The 14,142-nt window shown below is 42.5% G+C and overlaps 1 protein-coding gene across 2 annotated transcripts in view; it reads left to right on the forward strand.

Moving 5' to 3' along the window:
- Positions 1 to 14,142, forward strand: part of PSTPIP1 (proline-serine-threonine phosphatase interacting protein 1) — a 484,932-nt gene that overhangs the window by 223,798 nt on the left and 246,992 nt on the right. For both annotated transcript variants that reach the window (XM_069222343.1, XM_069222342.1), the window contains exon 4: positions 327 to 361. In XM_069222343.1, the coding sequence (XP_069078444.1) occupies positions 327 to 361 (35 nt within the window). The remainder of the gene's footprint in view (positions 1 to 326; positions 362 to 14,142) is intronic.

The raw sequence follows: 14,142 nt of genomic DNA on the forward strand, positions 1-14,142 counted from the left end.
CTCTCTTTCTTATAAAAAATGCTACAGTCCAAGGATTTACGTAATTTGTGGGAAATGTGATAATGCAACCATGTATCATAAGCAATAAAGTACCCCTTGCAGTGTATGGTAAGGATAATACGTGTCACCTCGGAGTTCTATAACCTTACAAAGGAATCCAGCCTTTGGCTTCGTTCCTCTATGAGGTCATAGAACTCATTATTGAAAGGTTGGCAGGCCTGAGATTGAAGGATATGGCTAGATTTCATTATATGCTGTTGTTCCTTTGAGGTTTTGTAAAATTTGTAAAATTTGCTGTTAATAAACAAATCTCTCTTTTCTTTCAGCACACTGAGAGCCTCCTTTGATATTCTCAAACAACGTGAGTAATACAACTTTCATAAGATTGTTATTGCGGTTCATGAATGCCTCTGACAGGTGGCAAATATCAGCATCTGCTGTCAATGCACATATTAATTAATATATCTCTGTGTTACACTCAAGCTTTTACGTAGCTCCGATTTCATTCATCCACAGCAGCTCATATTTTCATTCCTTTCCAAGAGAAAAAAAGTTGAGCTCTTCTCAAACAAAGTCTTTTCATACAGTGTTTAGTGAAGACAAGAAACCCCCTATTATCTATCTGGATCTATTTCGGTTTCTGTATACCTGGCTTCTTGCCCCGAGTCCACGTCATCATATCATGCCTGCCTTCAAAACATTGTATTGCAGAATGCATTTTTAGGACATAGATGAACGTTTGCCAGACACAGGCCTGACACTAACAATTGTTTTGTTTAAGAGAGAAAGCTCAAAAGGATGAAGAGACATTCATAGGCATGTAAACAGGAAATAGGAAAATACAACAAAGGGCGTTATGCACTTTGTCCTGCCATCTCACTCCATCTCCCTCTCTCTTCTCAAAAAGCACAAGAGCTGTCGAACAGAACGTAGAGTGAAAGGTTTCCCTGTGGCAGCGCCTTATGTTACGCATATCTATATGGTGTACATTCTGCCACTGGTTTGGCCTTGCAGTTTAATAAGCCATTACCTCTTCATCCCTCTTCTTGAGACAGTCCTTACAACGCGTGCACATCTCTGTTTAAGAGAAGTTATTTCCCAGCCGATCTAAAATAATTCTCCCAATATGGCTGCTACTTTCCAAGCATTGCCATAAATGGGAGGAACAATGAGCTACCATCCTATTCTTTTCTTCTGTTGAAGTCAGAGTGCTGTTCCCAGCAACCAAAGTAAAATTTACTTTTTGTTCTGTATCTTATATTGTTGGGTTTGTGCTCAGTGTCAGTTTATTTCTTACATTGAGTCTTGCATTAGCAGTTTCTTATATCCATTTTAGGTACGGTCATTCAATGTCTTGCTTTAGCAGATGGAGCATTTGTCTACCGCTACAGAAGGCCTGGTGAAGACTCACTCAGTGATCAGTTTCTAATGAGGATAGTTGCTTCATGCTAAGTGCATGGAGGAATTGGAACTATATATCTTGTTCTCCATAAACCTGACTACTTACTTTTGTCTTGGTTGAGGTGCCTGCTTCAAGATGGCACCTCATGTGAGGTTTTACTCACAACTTTCATATTCAAATGTAGGACGGCCGACTCAGGGACTTTTGATCAGTTGATTTTTTTGTCCCTTTGCTAAGAGATGTAATTTACAGCCAACAGTGGAGACAGCAGTGGATTCAGAGGTGGCAGGACCTTTATCAGAGGTTCCTCCCAGTCCTTCCCTGCCCCTCCGCCTAAGGTTCCTAGAGTGCAAGATACCTCTTGATCCTGCTGGTGAACCTGAGGATGACGGTCACAGAGTATATTTTGTGCAGGACACAGATCTCACAGTGATTCTACAGTATTTGTGGATCAACCTAAAGTTTCCCCCACAACTTTCTTCAGAGGAGGTGGAGGATTTTTTTTTTTTTTGCAGTAGCGGTGTAGGGGCAGAAAGTTCTTCCTTTCCATGGGGCTATAAGGCATAATGAGTTCTGTACAGTAGTTAAAGAGGATAACCTTATGGCTGGCCTTTCTTCTCAGGGTACTTTCCACAAGCAAGATGCTTTGCCTCCCTTGACCCTATTGATAAAAACGTCAATAGTTGTGTTTATGCTGCTTCAAACTTTGCTATCTGGCAAATGCCCACACAACTCAGACTTTTTATATTCTTGTTGGTTTTCTTTCGAACTCTGGATTTTGATTTTTTCTTTGGCTCTGCCCGTTCTGGGATTTTTCTGGACCTGGTTTTTTTTTTTTAAGTTATATGGTGCTATAGTCTTAAGAATCGTGATTGTAATTACAGTCAATTGTGTGTGTGTATATATATATATATATATATATATATATATCCAAAAATAATTATTCACCGCACTCCAAAGAATCCAATTATAGCGTTTATTGTTAAAAAAAATCAGCAACCACCAACACGTTTCAACTCCACTTGAGTCTTGTTCACGGTCAGTGAGTCCTGTTACTCTTGCCCTTAAATAGTAAAATTCTATCCTCCCCATATTGATGCATTCTGGATCTAATAGTTTTACCAAACATAACCAAAAAGGAGAACAAACCACACATAAAAATTTGAATAAAACGGGCAATATAAAAAATATTCAATTCTTTCAGATAAATCAATTATCTCTAGATATTCAATTATTGTATGGGCTAGTAATTTGGAATCAAATTGATTAAATTATAATCATATCTCAAAATGCTTGTTGTAAAAATGAACTGGGTGGTAATAGGATATTACAAGTACGACAACTTGAGAGTAAATATATTATTCAACTCCACACCAAGACACCTTACAGATTGAATATGGATGAGGAACTGTTTTTACATTTAACAAGGGGATAAACTACATGATCTAGAAGAAAATGTAAAAAAATATATATGTGAACATAGGCTTGATTAATTGTGAACAATCCGTCTGTATTGTTAGAAATTGGTATTGAAAAGTGAATAGTCTTCATAACTTTGGAAGCATTGTTATTGTAAACAACTACTTTTTATTCTATATCTGAGATGCATTTATCACATTATTTACAACGAGCATTTTGTTGGGCACTTAGCCAATACTGCTGTTATAAGAGCAGAGCTATTGTTTATTAAATTTGTTTCTCACATGAATTTAAGTATTGAATGGTACGAGGCACTTGGCCAATATGGGGAAGGAATTGCAAATAATGGCATGTGAAGTATTACATTGTCATTTTATAATCTGGTTTCATAAAATGTTCTTTCTCCCTCTCTTTAAGTTTGTACATAGTTTCAATATTTATAGTCCTCAAGAGATATGGTTATAATTTAATCAATTTGATTCTAAATTACTAGCCCATATAATAATTGAATATCTAGAGATAATTGATCCATTTGAAAGGATTGCATATTTGTTATATTGCCCGTTTTATTCAAATTTTTATGTGTTGTTTGTTTTCCCTTTTGGTTATGTTTGGTAAAATTATTATACCCAGAATGCATCAATATGGGGAGGATAGAATTTTACTATTTAACGGCAAGAGTAATAGGATTCACTGACCGAGAACACTCAAGTGGAGTTGAAACGTGTTGGTGGTTGCTGATTGTTTGAACAATAAACCAAATAACTGGATTATTTGGAGTGCAGTGAATAATTATTTTGGATACATAATTAATTTGAGGTTGGTCTCCTCTGTCACCGGCACCAGCAGCTGAGTGCGCTGCTGAGATTTTAACTCTGACCTTTTGTTTGACGTATATATATATATATATATATATATATATATATATGCATATACATATGTACAAGTATATAAATGTATATATGTATGTATGTATATATATATTTATATATATATATATATATATATGGAGGCCTGTGCTTGACAGGGGCCAAAACATGTCAACACCTTTTTTTAAAGAGTTATCTAACTCAAAGAAGATATTCAGTCATGATTTGGGACTCACAATGAAAAATAATGGATAGGAGTGTCCTCTTTGTATGTTTTCCCCATGAACTACCTCCTATGTGGACTGGTCTTGAAATAAGGATTACAGCCACATTACGTTTATTTATTGAATTGGAAGACTGCAGTAGAACACTGTTTGACACACGTATTCTTGTTTTAGCCAGAAGACTAGCATGTTGTTTGTGTTGCTGTTGTTTATGTGTATTACATGGTTTTGAATGTTAATATGTTTTTTTCATATCTCAGGTGCCAGTACACTGAATAACAGTTTATTGTGCAATCTTGATTATTATAATAAATGGTTTCCTTAAAATTATTTCCAACAATACCACTGACTAATTCATGTATTCACTGTTGTAACTTTATGTACAGGACTCTCCCCCAAAATATACCATACTTTTTGTATTTTATTCTTGTTTGCCCAGGTATAGTGGGGACATTATGGCATGCCCCTGATGCTTATACCCACACAGCTTGTACAGTGCAGTCTCTCCTCAGAGATTTGAATTCTTTATCAGAGCAGGAGAATGAAGGACTGGACTTCAAGGCCCTTCTGAGTCTCATAGAACAACAGGTCCAATTTCTCTTGGACATCTCCTTCGGTACTTTATGAGCATCAGCCTTAGCCTCAGGTACTTCAATAGTGGCAGGGCGCCATTTGTGGATGTGCAGCTGGAAGGCAGACACAGCACAGAAATCAGTTTTCATGAGATTGTGTTTCGATGGTTGAGGACATGATGAGAAATTCAGTCAAAAACAAGAACCTTATGGCACCTGTACACTCATTTCCCTGGGAAAGAGAATTTGGCTATAAAAGGACTTTTCTGCCAGGTTCTGCTTGAGAGCACTCCTGGCCCTTTCGGAGTTGGGGTCGCATCTGGGGGACCCTACTTCCTGAGAGATCCCAGTTCCAAACAGCTTCCACCACTCAATGACTATGCTGGGCTACCAGTGCGGCGACGTCTTCTCCTTTTTCAACACAAGTGGCAGGAGACTGTCGTGGATGCTTGGGCTCTGTAGGTAATCTCAAAAGGCTACTGTATTCATTAAATATATAGACGCCCTCGTAACCAAGTTTCGACAAACAGGAGAAGGCACCTGTTTTCCCAGTTCATCAGCCAAGCATTTCCCAGACTATATTCAATTCTGTTCCTCATACCAAAACCTTTGAGGGACTTTCATTCAGAATTGGACTTAAATGGACTGAATCAATTTCTGCTACATCACTCTGCCAAAATGGTGAACTTGCAGTCCATCTTCCCCTTGCTCAAATGGGGGATTATTTAGCATCTCTCCACATGTTGGATGCCTACCTGCAAGATCCAATTCATCCGAGCCAAGCTGGGCTTTCTGATCTCCTGAGTCAGAAATTCCCATCTTCTATCTCTTAGTGTCTCTCCTATTACATATTTCAGGAGATCATTCAGCGGTTCAGACAGCCCTGGCTGGACCTCTTTGCTATCATATCCAACAGCCTGTTGTCGAAATTGTGCTCCCTGGTACCGTGCATGACAGCTAGGGCAATAGACACCCTTTCAGTTCCTTGCCCCCTGGGACTTCTGTAGTGCTTGCCTCCTTTTCTTCTCATTCCGGGGTGTTGAAGAAGATTCAGTAGGATCACATCAGGGTGCTACTAGTAGTTTCTTCGGTGGCAGAGGAGGCCATGGTTTCTCCAGTTATCAGTCCGCCCTTGTTGGCAGTTCCCAACACATCCATCCCATCTCATCCTTCCAGCCGGCTCAGGGATTCTCTCAGACATCTGTGTCTAGGTCTAAGTCTATTCAACTTGCTAGATAGCCATCAACCTGCAAGGTTTACTCCTGTCACTGGCGCAATTTTGAGATTTGGTGCCTTCTCTCCCACCTCTTGTGATCCAGTTCACATACAGCATTTTTTGAGGAATAACTTCTTGGTACGATTGGTAGTTTCTACTACATGCGCTCAATGAGTGGTAATTCAAGCTTTCAGGGGGAAGACTAGACTCAGTAGCTCCTCTTACCTCTCAGTTGTTGGCAGTTTGTACTGCACACAGTCAATGAGTAGTAATTCAAGCTTTCCGATGGAAGAGTATAGCCTTAATAGCTCCTCTTACTTCTTGAGGAGTTTTTTCCTTGAAAGACTTTCTAGTCACTCCCCCGTCCCCTCTTTGGATTTACCTCTGGTATTCAGAGTTCTGCAGGGTCCACCATTGAGCCTATGAAGAGCGTGGATTTTAACAAAAACAGTTTTTCTGGTTCCTATTTGCTCAAGACAGAAAGATTGATAAATTGGAGCCTTGCTTTCAGTTTTTTCTTTTTTACGTTTCTTTTTGGACAAAGTGGCCCTCCGTCCAAGTTCCCTTCTTCTTACCAAAATTAATTCTATACTTCATTGTTGGGAGGACATTGTCCTTCCTGTTTTCTATCCAGGCCGCATCTCTTCTAAAGAAATGACTTCACAGTCTTTGGATGTACACAGAGTTCTATCTATTTACTGGGATAAGTCAGCGCTCTTCCACAAGTCAAACTCACTTTTTGTTACCTTTGGTCTATCGAACAAGGGCACGCACCCTTCTTTGTCAACAGTATCTAGACGGCTAACATCTACATTCTGAAATTCTTTAAGCTTTCAGGTCTATTCTTCCTAATCAGGTTGAAGGACAGACAACTAGGTGTATGGATACATCATAGGCATATTTTAAAAGGGAACTACATCAAAGCTATTTGTTCAGTGGCTATATGGAAGTCGCCACATACATTAGTTTCACATTACCAAATGCAATTGGGTATAGGTTTAACAGCAGGCTTTGGGATTAATATGTTGTCTTCTGTTTAGGATGTTTAATGCTATGTGTTAGACCTGTTAGCCGTGGGGTGGCCTTCCCCCAAATATTTGCCTTTCTCCTCCATTTTTAATTACCTCATTTACGCTGGCCTTCGGACTCTGTGCACTTTATCACTGCTCACCAGGGCTAAATGCCTGTGCTTTTCCCTCTAAACATAGTAACATTGGGTTTAGACCCAAATGGCAAATTTCATTTACTTCTAAGCCCCTAATAAAGTGGTGCTATAGGTACCCAGGGCCTGTAAATTAAATGCTATTAGTGGGCCTGAAGCACTGATTTTGTCACTCACTTAAGTAGCTTTTTAAACATATCTCAAACCTGCCATTGTAAAGCCTCTGTGTGCAGTTTTAAACTGCCATTTCGACCTGGCAAAATAAACTTTGTGCCAGGTCCTAAACATCCTTTTTAATACATATGTCACCCTAGTTTAGGCCCTGGACAGCCCAGACGGCAGGGTGTAATTTTTTTTTTAAAAAGTAGGTCATATACTTTTAAGTTTTACAGTCCTGGTAGTGGAGAACTCTTAAGTTCATTTTTCACTGCTGCAAGGCCCATCTCTCACATAGGATAACATTGGAGTTGCCTTGTTACATTTTATAAGTGTAATTTCATGCTTGATGTCTCTGGAATCTTAATTTAAAATCCTAACTTATGGTGAAGTTGGATTTTAAACTGCAATTCTGAAAATGTTACTTATTGAAAGTTGGCATTTTTTTGCTATGGCCATTTAGCTTTTGTAGCCTGTCTCTGGTTACATTACTGGGTGTAGCTGACAGTTGAGCTTTGTGTATTCCTTCAAAACAGCAACACACAATAGGGAGTTTAGATATACCTGGATGTGCAATTACTGGCAGGATGGGATGGGAGCTGGGCACAGCCCCATGTACCCATAATCGACTGTGTTCTTCCTCCTCACAAAGTGCTGGATGCCTCCTGTATTTAGTCTGGAGCAAGCGCAGGGAACGCAGTATACCTGGGGATTTCAAGGGAAAACTCTAGAAGCTTCTCTCCCACTTCAAAGGCACAACTTGGTATAAATACTGGACCTCCGGCACCAACTCTTCAGCATACTTCTGAACCTGTGGATACTCTGACAGGAAGAAGGACTGCTGTTCTTCTACAAGGATTGCCACTCTGCTGGACGCCTGCTCTAAAGGAGCTGCTTCCCTGCTGTGCTCACCTTCTGCCTGCTGCCCTCTTGTCTGGGGAAGAAGAATTAAACTTGCAACTTTATCTTGAAATCAGGACTCCAGAGTGACTCAAAGGGCTACTCTGATCCTGCCTCCAGATCTGAGCCCCAGAGGCATAAAAGGCACCCCAACCAGCTCCTGGACCCAGCTGCAGTGGATTCCTGACCCCCACGTGGTGCCTTAGTGTGCCTCACTGGCTCATATATCAAGCTTTTGGCCTCTTTCCAACCGCAAACAGTTCTGTTTGCCCCAAGACAACTCCGCTCTCACCCAAATTCAGTGCAAGCCACCGCCAGCCTATCTCTTCTTTTGACTTTGACCCAGTAAAATTGTATTTTAACTTTTTTACCATTTGAAGTGTTGCACAAATAATTTACAAATTGTCTCTAAACCTGACTGCTCTGTGCCAAGCTAATGGGGGGGGTCAGTGCAGGTAATTTGAGGTTTGCTTGTGCCTACTCCTGACTAGGATTGTGGTTGCTGCCTGACCAGGGCTCAGCCAGGTCAACCAGTAACCCAATTTCTGACACTCTATAAACACAGTGACCTCAGTGGTGAAAATATTGAATTCTCTAAACTAAATTACACAGCTGTTGTATTTTATGTGTGTTTTGGCTATATTGTTTCTTCATTTCAAATAATCAATCTGCCTTTACTTGGGTATTGGCTCACATTGTAAGGACTTTCTCGAGGAAGAGAGACAAGCATGTAATGACCTGGTTACTTACTGGTAATCGTCATTACTCACAATTACGTTTTTCCCCATTTATGGCACTTCTGTGGAGAATTATTTTAGTCTGGGTGGGACGGGAAATGTCCAGAACAACGACTCCGGAACAACAATTATGTGTTAAAGCAAGCGGAACCACGTTTGCGTTAACAACAACTCCCTTTTTCTCTGCCTTACCCAAGCATGTGCTGAACAACGCACAGACGTGGTTAAGGCAGAGAAAAAGGGAGGGTGCATCGGGAGAGGATGCGGTCAGCTAAGTGGGGCTGGGACAGGATTGGGGGTAGTTTTTAGTAGGGGTGGATTAAAGGCTTGGGGTGGGGATGGGGAGGTCGGTTAGTTTGTTTTTTTAGGGGTGGGGGATCAGAGTATTTCAGTTTTTTCTGGATTTTAGGGACGGGAGATCGGTTCCATTCTGTTTTTAGGGGCGGGGGTCAGGTTAGTTTGTTTTGGGGGGGTCAGGGTACTTTTGTTTTTGGGGGTGGGGCGTGGAAGTTTGGTTTTTGGAGGCAGGGGATCAGGGTAGTGAGGATTTTAGGAGTAGGGGATCGGGTTGTTAGATTTTTGGGGATGGGGGTAGGGTAGTTTGGTTTTTGGGGGTGGCAGATCGGGTTAGTTTGGTTTTTGGGGGTGGCGGATCCGGGTAGTTTGGTTTTTGGGAGTGAGGGATCAGGGTAGTTTGGTTTTTGGGGGTTGGGGTGGGGGGATCAGGGTAGTTAGGTTTGTGGGGTGGGGGTGTGGTGGTTTGGTTTTTGGGGGTGGGGGTTAAGGTAGTTAGGCTTTTGGGGGTGGGGTATTTTGGTTTTTGGGGGCGGGTGAATCACAGTAGTTTTTGTTTTCTGGGTCAGAGGTCAGGGTAGTTTTGTTTTTGGGGGTGGGAGATCAGGGTAGTTTAGTTTTTGGGGGTGAGGGATCGGGTAGTTAGGTTTTTAGGGGTGGGGTGGGGGGGTCAGGTAATTAAGTTTGTGGGGGGGTCAGGGTAATTTGTTTTTTGGGGGTGGGGGATCGGAGTACTTTTGTTTTTAGGGGTGGGGTGGGGGATCAGACTAGTTTGGTTTTGGGGTGTGGGTGATAGGGGGATCGGGGTAGTTTTGTTTTTAGGTGTGGGGGTCGGTTGTTTTTAGGGCCGGGGGGAAGGTCGGGGAAGGATGTAGGGCTCAGGGTGGGTGGGAGGTATCCGGGGTAGTTTTGTTTTAGGGGTGGGGGGTTGGGATAGTTTTAGTATTAGGGGTGGCGTACTTCTGGGCCTTAGGGCAAGTGGTGGGGGACGCATGCTAGAACCACACATGCCGTTCCCACATATGTCTTTACTAGGCATGCTTCTACAACGAAAAATCATTGTAAAGGCATGCATGGTAAAGGCATTTGTGGTAACAACACAGTCGTTGTTCCGACCGCGTTGTTCAGGTATGCGTGGTTCCAGCATTCGTTGTTCCATCATACATTCCTGTGAGACTGAGAATAAATCACATTGTAAGGAATATTTTGGGGGAAGACCTGGACTTGTAGCAATAAAGATTACCAGTAAGTAGCTGTAGTAGTGAGTATCACTGTACAAATGTGTGTTAATCATAGATTTTGTTTCTTGCCTGGCCTTATAGTGTGTAAGAGGTGAAGCAGAGGTTGCTCCAGATGAACACCTCAAAGTTTCAGGGAGACATGTGCCTGTACTTCAAGTATGCTGATCTCCTGTGCGTTACCAGACACAGACAATTTCACAACCTACTGTAGGTCCTTGCATCTAACTGTCAACCAGACAATGCATTTTATATAGGGGGGACATCATTCCTACCCACTCTGGTGCAACACTGATGTCTGTGCAGCCCAAACCTATTATATGTAGATCAAGTGTAGAAAAGCAGACAGCTAAAGAGAGTGATGAGACAGAGAAATTATATGCTTCAATCTGGGATGTAGTGCAAGCTGGCACAGTCTGCTATTCATTGTGGAAGGATGCGGTAATTTCTGACATAAGATGTTCCTAGCCACACAATGGTTATCCCTCGAATAGTGCCCTGGATAAGGGATTCAGAAGGGGTGTACTTGAGCTAACTACAGACACACAAAGGTAATTCCTTGGGTAACGGCATCTATTGAAATTAATGCAGGATACAAGGTGCATCAGAGGAATACAGACGAACTCAGACCCAAACTAGTGATATACATTCCTTGGCTGGGCCAGTTCCATCCGCAGCAGGGTCATCAAGAATGCCCTTTATGCTCATGACTAGAATGCAATGCCTTAACCCTTTTTAGGGTGTAGCGCGTTCAAGCGCTCTGGGCCATGTTGTAATTTCTATGTGGGCTTCTAACCACGCCCATGTTACAACATCACTTTCATTAGTTTGTGGGCTTGCCTTTTAAAAATCGATTGATTCCATTTGTGAAAGGCATGCATACGTCATGCCTTTTCCGGTGTTTAGCCCGCGTTGAGCACACCGGTAAACTACTGAACACATACAAGGCTCCGTGTTTTCAGCTGGTTTCTGGACTACTTTAACTTTTCATTTCCTGCGCAGCGGATGTCGCTGGGCACAAGTCAAGCGCTTTGCATGACATCGACCCTCTTACATGGATAATTGCACTTTTGCTGATTACATGGATAATTGCACTTTTTCCGGTAACATGGTTAATTTTCTTTTGCTGAAAAGTTTCACTGCAAGCGAACTTCTCTTTCCTTTTATGTGTCTCCTTCATACTCCTGGTGACCACCAGCTTGCATAAGTGAAACTGTTTTACTTTTCATTATCGGTTTATTTGGCAAAAAAAGTCCGATAAGGTGTTTACAACGCTAATAGCTCTAACGCGAGCAAACGCGAGACCTGTTGCATTGCAAATGCTTGTTTCAGATTCATGGTGCTATCACCCAACTAAAATACCACAAAAGACGGGCTGTCATTGTTTCACTTAAAATACGACCAAAGCCCTTCCAGATGTGCCATGCATTGCAGAAATGTGGAACTTGTGCCAAGTAAATACTGTATATATGCAACAGATAATTCACATATTTTCGATGTTTATATGCCTGGACTCCATCCTTTATTTATGAATTTGTACTGGAACATGTCTTCATCAGTACAAATGTCATCCGTTACTGTACTTTTCAAACACTGGTTAATGTTCAGGCCTACAAACACTTTTGGTGTCAGTTAGCTCAATAGTCTGATGTCCATTCCAGTAACCACTAATAGTAACACATTCTGCTTATTGTATGAAAGAAATTAACTGGTATAACTTGCATCTAAGCATCTGGGTCTGTTGGGCTTCAAATCAAATCCCTTCAAGTTCCTGATGATAACATCGTATAAATCTATTTGTAAGCCTTCATGCTAACTTGATGTTAACACTGTAAGAATCAATCTGTTAGCCTCCATGCTAACCTGGTGTTAACACTGTAAGAATCTATCTGTTAGCCTCCATGCTGTACAAACCTAAAGAAATACCAGAGGTTGAGAATGCTATGTTTTACTCTAAGTAATCCAGTAGTACGATGTTCTAGGCACTGTTGAAAACCACTCAAATATGTTTTCGATGGATGGGTGTCATGCCCTTGGTTTTATTCGATTTGAGTATTAATCTGATTAAATATACCTGTACTAGGGGCTTCCTTTCCCGTGCTCTACCGTAATGACCGATCAAGTACTATTTTCTTCACAAAGCCAAAGGGCATAGGAGTGCCCAGTTCTCTGCAGAGAAAAAACAGGTACTTTTCAAGCTCTGTTTTTGTAACAGAACGTCACTGCACCCTCTAGTATACCCTTGCTAAAGTACTTGGGAATTGCCAGGTATGCTAGCTAAGTTATCTCTTAATATCATCTATTCTCCCATTCGTTCTGTCCTACCTGCCAAATTAGTAGTCAGCACCTATTGTGAATAGTGGTTATACCTTTCAGTAATGTCACTTTAACCAAGTTTACTGATGGCCCACCTTTAGCCAATAATAAGAGGTCATCTACACCCAGGCCAGGATTCCAGACATCTGTCACCTTTTCCTCTACTAGCATGAGAAAGGGCCCGGTTAGGGTTGGTGTACCCATCTCTACTAGTTGCTTGAAGGTTCTCTTTGGAGAAACAGTCCTCATCTCCTTCTAGGCTTAAGAGTAGATTCACTCTTTACTGCCTCTCTTTCTCAGCTTATTCTTTCTTCACTCCCTGTTCTCAGCACTGCTCTCTCTCTCAGCTCATTCTTTCTTCACTCCTTGCTCTTAGCTGCCAGCATCTCACACAGATTGTCAACATTTAATGGATGATGTAATTATTCACTTAGCTTAAACTCTCTCTTTCTCTCGCTCTCTCTTTCTTCCACACACACACACACACACACACATACACACAAAAGAACAATCTAGCATATTTTGTTACACCTTGTACATTATACAGGTGAGACCCAGACTAAAAAAATCCTATTTAGTTCAGTTATACATTTTGGGGGTCATTCTAACTCTGGCGGGTCCCCCTCCAGAACACCGCTCCGCGGTCCGAAGACCGCTGCGGTGATTCTGTGTTTCCCGCTGGGCTGGCGGGCGACCGCCAGAAGGCTGCCCACCAGCCCAGCGGGAAACCCCTTCCCACGAGGAAGCCGGCTCCGAATGGAGCCGGCGGAGTGGGAAGGGTGCGACGGGTGCAGTTGCACCCGTCGCGAATTTCAGTGTCTGCTAAGCAGACACTGAAATTCTTTGTGGGGCCCTCTTACGGGGGCCCCTGCAGTGCCCATGCCATTGGCATGGGCACTGCAGGGGCCCCCAGGGGCCCCACGACACCCCATACCGCCATCCTGTTCCTGGCGGCCGAACCGCCAGGAACAGGATGGCGGTATGGGGTGTCGGAATCCCCATGGCAGGATTCCTTAGGGCAGCGGAAAACCGGCGGGAGACCGCCGGTTTTCCCTTTCTGACCGCGGCCAAACCGCCGCGGTCAGAATGCCCTTGAGAGCACCGCCAGCCTGTTGGCGGTGCTCTCGCGGTCGTTGACCCTGGCGGTCAATGACCGCCAGGGTCAGAATGACCCCCTTTATGCTTTTTGCCAAATATATATTTTGCATGCGTAATACAGAGCTAGCGCTTCATATGTGTTGCCCATGGAAAAGCAGTCAAATGCGTCTCTGCAGGTTCAAAGGTCAATATTGATCAGGTTAGATGTACGACTGGTATTTTCTACTTAGTTTTATGGCCAGGGTGTAAAAGGGTTGATCTTCTGTAGGTATTTTGTGACCCCACCTAGAGTGCTTTGAACTTGTGTCACAGGATTTCATTTTTGGACCACTAGAAGTTAATTCAGCTCTTTGAAAGCCAGGGGAGGGCTTGCAACGCAAAGTCCTGCATTGAGGATTCAGCACACAGTTGGGGCGATGCATTGGTTCCAAAGAGTTGCAAGGTTGTGATGCCGAGTCTGGCATCGTCGTCAAGGCTGCCATCAATTAGACATGCAAGGGCCTACGCCGAGGATGCGTCATGCAGCCATTGTTGTAAAG

The sequence above is a fragment of the Pleurodeles waltl genome, chromosome 3_1, assembly GCF_031143425.1.
Source record: "Pleurodeles waltl isolate 20211129_DDA chromosome 3_1, aPleWal1.hap1.20221129, whole genome shotgun sequence".
NCBI lineage: Eukaryota > Metazoa > Chordata > Amphibia > Caudata > Salamandridae > Pleurodeles > Pleurodeles waltl.